This window comes from Nuphar pumila, unplaced genomic scaffold (genome assembly GCF_984573655.1).
Source record: "Nuphar pumila unplaced genomic scaffold, dmNupPumi1.hap1.1 HAP1_SCAFFOLD_616, whole genome shotgun sequence".
NCBI lineage: Eukaryota > Viridiplantae > Streptophyta > Magnoliopsida > Nymphaeales > Nymphaeaceae > Nuphar > Nuphar pumila.
Genome location: NW_028323420.1, coordinates 1 through 11,113, shown reverse-complemented (window position 1 = coordinate 11,113; position 11,113 = coordinate 1). Strand labels below are relative to the sequence as shown.

Sequence of the window (11,113 nt, the reverse complement as noted above, 5' to 3'; positions counted from 1 at the left end):
ATGCATTCCTGACGCGACGCAGAGTCCAATCTAGCTACCATGAGTCAGACACCTAGCAATCTGCAAAAAAGTGAAGAAAGGCGTGATTGGTGATCATGGAGAACAACATGGCCTACATGAGGGTGTTCCATGAATGGGTACTCATGAATATAGCTGTCCTCTTACACTTTGACGGCAAGTTGATAAGCAAATTACTGGCCAGTGCCTTTGTGAAGTGCTCCTAGGTCCTACGCATGTGTATGAAAGCATGTATGCAGCGAGGCTCGTGCCCTGTCAGGCTGTGGCATACTCAGGAGAGCAAATGAAAACAAGGTGGCCACCATGAGCATGGCTCAGCCCTAACAGATGGTCACTGCTGATTTCAAGAGTTCGGAAAGCTGCCTTGCAGGGAGGCACAGAACTCTGGGTGCCGCAGCAAATGCAGCCCCAGTATGTCAGGGGCAAATTGGTGAACTTGAACTTCACACATGGCTTCTGCGAGTTCCGAGCCAGTCAGGGAAGGAATTTGTGCTTTCTGGACGCTCACTTGGTCCAGGTAGGCCACGCACTGATCGTGGACCATATGGAGTCCAGCTGAGTCCGTGGGTGCACCATCCGATGAGGTCGCGTGGGGTTCAAGTTTCTGCATGTCGCACAAGAGAACACGTTGGACAAATGATCATGGACGTTTCCTATGCCCAAAAATGAGCCATTCAGACCATCTGGTCTGCACGAAGTGGCAGTGCGTAGTATGACCCGTTTTAGAAAGCAGAGGTGAAAGCATAAGCCAATCTAATCAGGAAAGCACCAGACATGTGTCAAGCCTGCACCAGGCAATGCATGGGAGTTCTGGCTGAGTATATCCAGCATGGTTTCCGGCAGAGATCTTCTAGTACCTCCGAAATGAACCTATCACCGACATGTTGCTTCACCTCCTCCTAGGTATCTCGCGATGAGAGCACTGCTCTGGTGGGATAGGGTGACACCTTTTGTGACTGCCAGCTTTGCTCGAGCGTGCAAGATTGGTATAGCTACTGCATACTGATGATTATGTCTCACCTACTTCGAACTGTTGGGAAGTAAAAGCTTTGGTTGCATTTTCGTACAAATGGCATTGTCGAGATGTGTGGGGTTGCGAAACTTGTCAGTTCCACAACAAAGTCCAGGAGACACCTCAACAGCGGGCCAGCCCTGCGTGGCCATTGCATTTCAATCACATCCAGCATATCCTAACATGACCTAAGTGCACATTCTACGACCGTGACCCAGATAAAATTATCCTCAAATGAACGAGCACCCTGTGGACGAGGTGCATGAAGTTGCTCATCGGCAGATAGAAATCGCACCTGTTTTTCGCCTTTCGCATATTGCTTGAAATTTCGCTTTGTCGCGTGCCTTTCCTTTTCGTCTGGCTGGCTTTAGTTGCAGGGGTTGCCTAGTGTGGTGCTGCTGCTCGACGAGTTAGAGGTGGCATCTTTACACAAGGGAAACTAACAGGCGAGAAGAAAGTTTGCCCATATATGTCAACTTTGAGTCTGAAATAACATATATGTTCTAGGAATCGATCAAAATGTGTTTTGCCAAAGGTAGCGGATATTTTGGAGCTTGCAATGTGACTCAGATGATGTGACTAAGCTGGAACCCGTGCACGACTGTTGGTATTCAGGAGCGATAATTGTGCGTGAAGGGAACAGTTACAAACACAATACGCAATGCAGATTGAGTGCCACGGAATGTAAGTGTGTGTTAAGATACACAGAGGGAAGGCGGATGCAGTAGAGTTGCTCGAAAAGGAAGTACTTTGGCACTATCAATTGATCATTTTGCCAAGCCTTGGCCCAAGGTGGGTTGTTTCCTAGGTTGCTCAGTACCTGGTACCACCCATACCCTGATGGGCTGGTATGAGTGAAGTTCGCATCATCAGTACAGCCAAAGCTGAACTCGAGTCTAAATGGATGGATGTAGCATTCCCCACAGGAGGACGCAAGTACGGAGGGTTACGGAGCGCCGGAGTCACTAATGAGGTGGTCTAACACTAACTGGATGATAATTGATTTCATAAGATATCCAACAAGATACACAACATAACTATCAATACCTGCACTGTCTGGACATATACTTAACATGGTGGATTGTCATTCGGTAAGGTATTGGTGCAGATTGACAAGCTATTCACAAAAGCAGTGTGAGGTAGCGACGCACAGAACCAGTAGGTCGAGTATTACACTGTAGGATTTATGGATGTCTGTGAGGGCAGCCCAATGTATACTGGCAGATGCCACTTGCTCTAGCACATACCAACAGCATCTTGCACGAGAACTTGCAATTACCATGTTACATGATGAGCGAGGTTGACAATCGAACAATGGACGCTAAGATATGCGATAAGTTTCAATTTGCAAATGGCAGGTTGCAACTAACGCCTATCTTTTGAATATTCAAACTACACGCTCCTGCACAATGGTTTTCAAAGACATCTTACAGGACACATGCAGCATGCTTGCAATGGCTGGATTTCACAAGAAGAAATGCCCAAAGCCACCTACATATGGTTGAAGATCTCAACATTTAAGTAGATACCAAAGTGTCGCGTTTTGGATTGTGTCTATCATGGCAAGGAGCCAGATAATGTAGATGTACAATAATCCTCACTTGCCTTCATGTTATTGACGTTAACTAGGTCATAGTGCTGTGATAGCAGTGCACAGGTCCTCAGCAAGGCATGTTCGCCGCTGATAACACTCAAGCAATGTACTATAAGACAGGTGGAATACATTGCGCAGCACACATCGATGCGAGGAGCTGTGTATGGCGCTGAGACAATCCATGTTTTACTGCAGTAAGAGCACTCCAAGGTCTGGAGGGGCCACTTCGTCGTCAACGGCCACAGGCACCGTTGCGATGAGAGGGCGGAGCTTGAGTAGGTAGAACATCTCCAGGTACCGCTTTTGAGCTCCTCGCTCCAAACGGCTCATGAGGCGCCAGAAAGAGTAAACACGCGTCAAGGTCATAAGCTTCTCGGCGTACTTCTTCCAGGTGTAACACTCCTCGATGCGTTGCAGCGCCGCATCGCTCATTGCCACCCATGCGTCCCGATTCTGCAGTGATTGTTCACTCATCTTTACGATCAGTATAAGACACAGACTTTCGTTCTTAAATACGTGCTTTCCCATACACTAGAGATTCTCAGGGGAAAGTAATCGTGATGTGTTCAAGCACTGCCCCATCAGTCTTCTGCCTGACCCTGCCATTTCGTGGATTCAAATGCCCCAAAATGTGTGGTTTCTTGGACGAAACCTGCCCATTCCTAGAGGTTGTCTGCTAGATCACATCCTGCCGGCGCAACTTGGACAAGTCAACATGTGACGATGATGTAGCATTTGTAACGATATTGAATACAACTATCTACCATGCGTATATACAACACGTGGACAGGCATACGCTGCATCGAGCATGTTCGGGCTACATATAAATCGCATAGTCTGCCTGTATGTACACAAATTCAAGAGGAATATCAAATAGACACATGTAGAGAAGGTAGTAACTCCAATGTGCATGGCTTCGTCTGTCATGCGTGTCTGATATCCAACAGTACTCCCACATGTACATTGCTTGCATGATTGCATGATGGGGAGGCTGCATCATACCGCAGCACACTGCTCGAAAAAGTCTGCCATCATGTCTGCAGCTCGCTGGCCATGGTACGGGTCAATCAGGAAGCCACACTCCCCATGTACAATGATCTCGCTGGGCCCTCCCCACTTGGTGCCAAACACTGGCAGTCCACATGTCATGGCCTCAATGACTGTCAGCCCAAACGCCTCGTACAGGGCAGGCTGCACAAACGCTCCGCCAGTGTCCGCCACAAACCTGAAGCACACTTACACCCCGCTTCCTTCAGCCATATACTTGCAAGCAAGGAGCCATTGGAGAGCCGTCGCTGAAGGGTACTGAGGAGACTGTAAGTGCAGGGAGCAATGAAGACAGCCCTGAGCCTTTTCTCTTTCGAATGCGGAAAACTCCAAGGCTAGCTGTATCTACTTGCATATAAGCAGCCTAACCTCAAAGACTGCAAAGTGGATGTACAGCTTTCATGCCTCAGATTCCCAAGTACTTCTTGGAGTTGCCAATGTCCATGTGGATGCGGTAGTTGTTAGGAGCTCTACCAGTACGCCAACCTGAAAAGGTAGGCATTGCACTGCGATGACAGACCCATGGTCAGGGTGGTATACATACTACTATATACCAACCCTAACAGTAGTATTGTGAAAAGATACATCATCATCAGAGCAGCCTCCTGTCACCTATGTATCCCGAATATGCAGGAGGCACTTGCTCCTAGATATCCGCATTATTTGGGTCTTGGTTGCATACACGTGAGTATAAATTAGAGTGTGAGGTACTATTGTTCTGTGTTGGGGCCTTGTGCATCCCATAGTCTCATGATGTGAGATACCTGCACTCTGCATACAGATTCTGAGAGCTTTCCTGCATGTTCAACGAGCTGGAGGCCAAATACAGAAACTGATGAAAGGCTTGATGTCATCACTTCCATCATGTCAAGACCATGCTAATTCCTTGCTGGAGGTTGAGTGCTGTAACACCAACCTCCGTTACTGGATGAACGAACGCGAGGTATTCACAGAAATGTGAACTGCCTCATACTGGACTGAAAGTGCAGGTGACAATGTATAGTCCTGTACATTTACCTGGTGAATGCTGCAAAATAATATCTTGTAACCACACCTGGCTTGCATAAAATGCACATTCCGTAACAATACCAACAAATGGGGGGACACAGTCATGATGTGAAACTCGCTGCCTAAGCTCAGATGGAGGAAATAAGTCAACATTTCAGCAACTTACATAAGAAATATACCCAAAAATGAAGTCACGCCTTCAAACAGCTCAACCATTTGTTGGTACTGTTACCCCGCCTGAAAAGTCTCTCACTTGTCCGTGTCGCATGAAGTAGTTCACCAGATGTTTATGGATCGCACCTGTAGATCTCCCCATTCATGACACGATTCCTCTGTGCAACAAGCCAGCGCATGTCGCCACAGAGGTCGTACTTCTTGATGAGTTCGTGCATGAGGATGCATTGCTCCTTCTCCTCATGGTCGTTTGTGGTCGAGGGATCCACCACGCCCCCCACCACCACCAGGTTCACAATCCTGCACACAAAATGAGAGACTCAGAATGTCTCCTCAAATACTTTTTGGAAGGGCTGCCTTTGGTGTTTGGCAAGGTACTTACAGCCCATGGCCATGGGCTCCACATGCCAGGCAGAGCTGAAGATGTAACAAGTCCGGGCGCACACAGTACACACTCAAAGCTATGCACGGAATGCTTGGTGGTTACAAAGAGTTACGGTCCTATGACAGGTGCGATTGCCGCAGCCAGCTGTCATTTTTAATGAGCAGCAGGCGTGGAGACAGTAATCTTTCCCACAAGGAACCACATGACACCATGGGATCCAGCCTATCGTTACCACATAGCTTTGCCAGACGGTGTATTGTGCAGGTTTAAATGCTCGATAGTGTATGAATGATAGGGACGAATGTATGAATGATAGGGACGAGAACAGGGTCGACGTCCAATCTGGCAAATCTCCGCATTACCATGGAAGAAAGCACACTTGCGCAGCCTAGAGTTTTCACCAAACCACTCCACCAGCGAGGTGAGGTTCTTGACACGGTCCAGGCGAGCCATGGTGAATAGAATGGGCTTTGTGTGGTCTGTGAGGAAGCACTTTGCGACAGGTGCCTCCGCTTTGCCGTATATGAGGTCTCGGATGGTGCTGTGGAAAGCTGTCAACCGGCGGCTGGCGTCTGCAAACATGCTTCGAGGGACTTCAAGGTGCAGAGAAACCAGAGCAACAACAAAGCCCATATGTGCTTGTACTGGGGTACTCCTGTTTATAGATAAACTGCGATAGTGATCTCATGGCTCATCTGTGATGCGTCTGCTTGTCCTGAAGTTTGTTATAAACGGCACTGCAACTGGCACGACTAAGAGGACTACTTAGAAATCAGTGCTATCGTTGCCACCACCTGAGGCAATCATCCATCATGCATCATGTATCGGACAGAGAACATACCCGTGTAAGGGAAGTGCATCTCAGGGTCACACCCTGGAGAGACGGTGTTAAACTTCGGGTCAAACACATCTACTCCTCGGACCACACGGTAGAGACCAGGCATGGTGAACGAGTTGTGGCTCTCGTACTGACCCACTCCGCTCTCCGTCCCAGCAATCTCCTGATAGGTCGAGGTGATGATGAAGTCAGCTGTGTTCATCGCAATCAGATCTGCTGTGAACTGGACTGAGAAGTGGTACTGCTTGTCCAGTTCTTGCCACTTGATGTCTGCGTCTGGGTACTTAGTCTTCTCGAGAGCGTGAGCTATGTTGCACTGCAAGTCACACAGGTTGTCTAATCTAACGTACAGTGCACAACTTAGCAAGATGCATTCTTACCTTACAGTATCGGCCTGTCCAAGGACGCAGAGAAGGTTTTGGAAGATGGTGCAGCTGCAGATATATTTCAGTGCTTTGCCAGGCAGTTTGTTTTGTTGGTCTGTATCCCTGAAAAATCATGATTATCTGGGGCAGAAATGGGGCCTGAACCCCATTCCGGCGAAGCACTGATATATCTCCTGAAATGTACTGAATTCCGCAGCAAATACACAATATGCATTGCGAGTGCCTTGAGGGAGCTGCCTGGGCAGTGAGCAGTGGCAACGGGTTTCGCAATCTCACCTGGGGGACACCAAGGTGGTTGGATAGCAGTGACGCCACAAGGTTTCCATCCGAGTAATTGCCAATGATAAGATCCGGCTTCCCGCCAAGATGCGCCAGAATCTCGGTCGCAGCATCCATGGCAAATGTCTCCAGATAGGGCCAGATCTCAAACCTGCTCACCCACTTGTGCAGCACACCCCCTGAATGCAAACCATCTGTTACATCTGCCTACCTTTAGATCCAGTTCCTGGAGAGATTACCTTATACAAGAAGTAACTTGGTAGACGACAAGTGCCATTCGTATAATTGCAAGTGCATGTTCGTTGGGAGTGCATGTTCGTTGGCGCTTGAGGACAGGCAAAGGTGTTGCATGCGTGGATTTCCAGATGTCCCCAATGTCGCTGCCATGTTTCATAGCGCACAAGCCATTTGTTTCGGCACATACTGCATGGATGATGCCTTCAACTATGCCAGATATCCAGTGATTTCTCAGGTCTGCATGGTACCTCAAGCGGGGAAAACACAAGCCATGACAGCGCACCATTGATTGCATGGCCACTGAGAGGCGGAGTGTGGTCCAGGCCCAACGAAGAGGTACGGTCCAGGCCAGCACCGGATTGCGAGAGCTTCCGGAAAGGCACTCGCAGGATGAAGGTGTGCTCACAGCCATGGACCTTTTCGAGGTGGCGGCTGCAAGTGCTGCTGTCGGGGAGGAGCCTCGTCACGATTGCAATGCTCGGCTTCAACCCCTCCAGACCTGCGCAGGAATGACTTGATCGACTACGGATGAGAGCTCTCCGCTCTCCACACACTATATCTCGTATAAACTTGTCATACGTACATGTGCTTAACATACAATACATGCGTATCATGATGATTCCCATGTAGTACTTGGAGCTGCCAATATTCATTTGGATGCTGTAGGTCTTGTTGAGAGATACATTCTCGTGTTTTGTGCTGAATGGTTCTTGCTCATCTATGTGACATCATAATGATCCACCTGTTACACCACCTCAGCTCCTGCATCCACATGGGCATGGTTGACGTGCAAACAACCATCCCAGTATGAACTCCATGTTGATACTACTCTGCACATTGCTAAGGAAGGTGGCGGAGGAAGGGAATGACCGGAAAGAAAGGGACTCAATCAGAAAGACTCACGGACAAATTGATAGACAAGCTCTCATTGCCACTGCAGCTTCATGGAATCGCTGGACCCAGCCTGCGCAAACACTGCCAATGGCTGTTGCTTTGAGAATTACTGAAACTCGGTAGTCAAATGTGCAGCATACCGCCCTGTTTCAATCCGATTCAGCATCTCTTTCTCCAAGGCCCTCACTTGGTCCAAGATGTACACGACTTGACCACCAGTGTCGGGCTGTCCAAGAACATCGGACTGTCCAAAGTAACCGTGAGGGGAGAGGATGACCACAGAGAAGACGGAAGGAACACGCGCCAAAAACTCCTCAAGTGAGTCATGGTCAGGAGCCTGCAAGAATCTTTGCAATGAAAGTGCAGCTTTGGCCTTTGAAGATATGCTTCATGGGCAGGAAAGAGCCTATGAATTTGGTCAACCTGGTGAACTATTGTACAGACAGGCAAAACACCTATATACACAGTGGATGCAACCGTCAGTTTTGCACTCTTCACTGCCATCAGCCAGGTCCTTCTTGCTCATCTTGTGTTAAGGGAACACGAATCAATTGAAATCAAGTGCGATCGGACGATGACACTGGTAGCACTGGTATTACCAAGTAGAGCTTGGAGCCAATGTCCTATGTGAATACAGTAATACAGTGTAAGGATCGATCCTGGTCATCACTGGCATCCTTACCAAGCCACTGAGGGTGTGCACTGGAATCAACGGCATTCTGATCCTAGCTACATATTGACTTCACCATTTGGAGCTTGAAGACTGCACAAATGCCTCATGTTTCCTTACCCTCCTGGATGAATTGGGAGGGATGCAGGTAGGCTTACATATCACACGTTTATTAGCCCAATTGAAAGAGAGACGCACACACAGCACGCGGGTGCAAAATTAAACATCTCATTTAATCAGTCAATCATCAAAGATCATGCCATGTGCACCTCTCTGTGAACCAGCTTCATGCAGCTTGCACCCACGTTGAAACGACAGTGCACACGTCCTGCAACCAGGCATGCGAAGACAGATACCACACAGCCATGGGATGCCAACAAGGTCGATACCTGAATGATGTCCTGCATTAACTGAAAGGTGGAAAGCGCGCGGCCAACTGTGTTGCCCCAACCCTTCTCAAAGCCGAGCTGCTGAAGCTGCAACATGATCTGCAACAACACACCGAACGGTCTAAATCACTTTCGAGTAAGGGTGCCAATTGTTGCTCTGCACACATCCAATATTGCTGTGCATGCTTGTGAGGGACAAAGTGCCTGCTTGTTGTAGCAAGGAAGGTAGTAGAAGTGCAAGGGATTTGGAAAACGGGCGGCTGACAAAAAGGTATGTCTGCTACCAATGCGGCCGCTCGCACGAGCCAAATCCTGAGTGGAGCGCCGGTAGCAAGCACATCATCATTACATCACATAGATGATGGCAGGTAATAGACAACACGATCAGGCACATCATCATCATTACGTGCTTCGTCCCAGATGATGGCTTTTCAAAGGCCAGACTCACAGCTGCAACGGACAAGCCGGGCGAAAGTCTTGACGCACCTCATTGGACAGCATGGCCTTAAGGGGTTGAGATGCCAGCAGGCGCTCTGCTTTAAGTGTTTGCTCTTGCAGAACACGCTCATCGCTGATGCGAGAGTTGAGCATCAGCTCATGGCCTCGGTAGCGACAGTCGGATAAGAAGTTGAACAACATTTTCACGCCTGCGTCCTGCATGCTCGCAGCATCATTGTGCCCATAGCTTATGTGTTCACCGCTCTAGGTACCCTGCTGACCCAAGAAATCATTCGATGATTGACACATCTGTTGGCATCAATCACTGGACATTCGCTGTAAAACAAGGCTTTCACTGTGGCACTGAACAACCAAGGTATCGCCTACAGGAGGACTGCTACTACACCCGATTGGTTGTCAGGTAAAATGTAAGCAATGCTGTAAAAACATGCATGTCGTAGATGTAAAACATTCAGGGCCATAGCCAGAATTTGCCAGAATTGCTGGTATATACCCACAACGTCGTGCTCTTGCTGTTCAACCCACTTTGTATAATGTGATGGTGTCCTGCTCATGGCTGATCCTAGTGCTGAACGAAAAAAACAGCTATCTACAGTCGCAATCGTGTAGCAGCTGTTGTGTTCTCGTTGCAGCCTGTACCTTTGCGCTGAAGAGCTTGTTGGAGAGGTGCTTGTTGAGGAATTTGACCCCCTGGCCGATGCTGCTGGGGCGCCGCATATGCGGCACGCTTCGAGTGAAGGGCTCAAGGTCAATCTCAAGAGTCCAGAGCTGGTCAGCGCTCCTGCAACATGCGGCAATTCAAGTCAGAAAGTGCAAGTTATAACGCGCCCATACCATTTTCATGACAGTACAGTTGATGATGGTAGGTAAAACTTCAATCTTACAAATGGAAAAACTCAGTTCAATTCTGCAACTTAAAACATTTTCTACTTATGATTATTTTTAGCCAGTACCATCTTGCTCTCTTCTGTGTCATGTAACAATGATGATGACATTGAAAGTTTTTGGTTACTCTCGACCTGTGCCGACTAGTGCTTGCTCTGGCCTATGTGATGTCATGATGACATTGAAGCTGTTTACAACACTGCCGCACCCACGTAGGTGTGCAACTGAGAACTACAGACAGTGTTCCAAAGTCCTTGCAATGAACAACAGCTGCAACCGAACTCGACAAATCAATGCACAAGCACAGCGAGTCAGACTCAAAACACTCACACTGCAGAACAAGATCCACACAAGCACACAACGCACATGGTTGCGTTGCTGCCACCGATTGCCAGCTTCTCCTTGAAAGCCAGGTACTCCGACACAGTCATGTCCTCGGAGAAGTGGAGCTCATCGGCGGAGATGAGCACGTACTGCCAGGTGCCCACGGAGGGCCGGAGAGCCAAGCACATGCGAGGCCCATCCACCACCACCTCCTGGCACACATGCAGAATGTGCGAAAACTCGCTGTCCATCATGTCCTCTGAATTCATGTCCTTGGCGATGCGCTCCCACTGGTCCAGTAAAACGTGTGGCAGCACGATCCCACACTTTCTGTTGTTTGCGTTCAGCACTTTGCACACCCTGCACCACACAAGTGCTTCTCGGCCTGCTATTGCAGCTCGCACAATGCTTCGGCAGTTTGATTCCGTCTGCTCACAGCTGTTCTGTTGTGACAATATAACGGTAACGCTTTTCACACACTCGTGCTATCTCATGGGGCCAACCTCTCATGGGA

The 11,113-nt window shown here is 48.6% G+C and overlaps 1 protein-coding gene across 1 annotated transcript; it reads right to left on the bottom strand.

Annotated features, from left to right (window-relative positions):
• Positions 1 to 361: 361 nt before the first annotated feature.
• On the bottom strand, positions 362 to 11,042 carry LOC149809981 (sucrose synthase 3-like; the record flags this gene model as incomplete). Its single annotated transcript, XM_089994501.1, has 15 exons — positions 362 to 622; positions 2,462 to 2,521; positions 2,636 to 2,711; positions 2,815 to 3,077; positions 3,627 to 3,849; positions 4,980 to 5,153; positions 5,618 to 5,810; positions 6,080 to 6,392; positions 6,739 to 6,920; positions 7,319 to 7,491; positions 8,013 to 8,209; positions 8,932 to 9,030; positions 9,418 to 9,585; positions 10,030 to 10,171; positions 10,606 to 11,042. Coding segments are annotated over 15 exons (2,961 nt in total), but the record flags the coding sequence as incomplete, so codon positions are not given.
• Between the last annotated feature and the right edge of the window lie 71 nt (positions 11,043 to 11,113).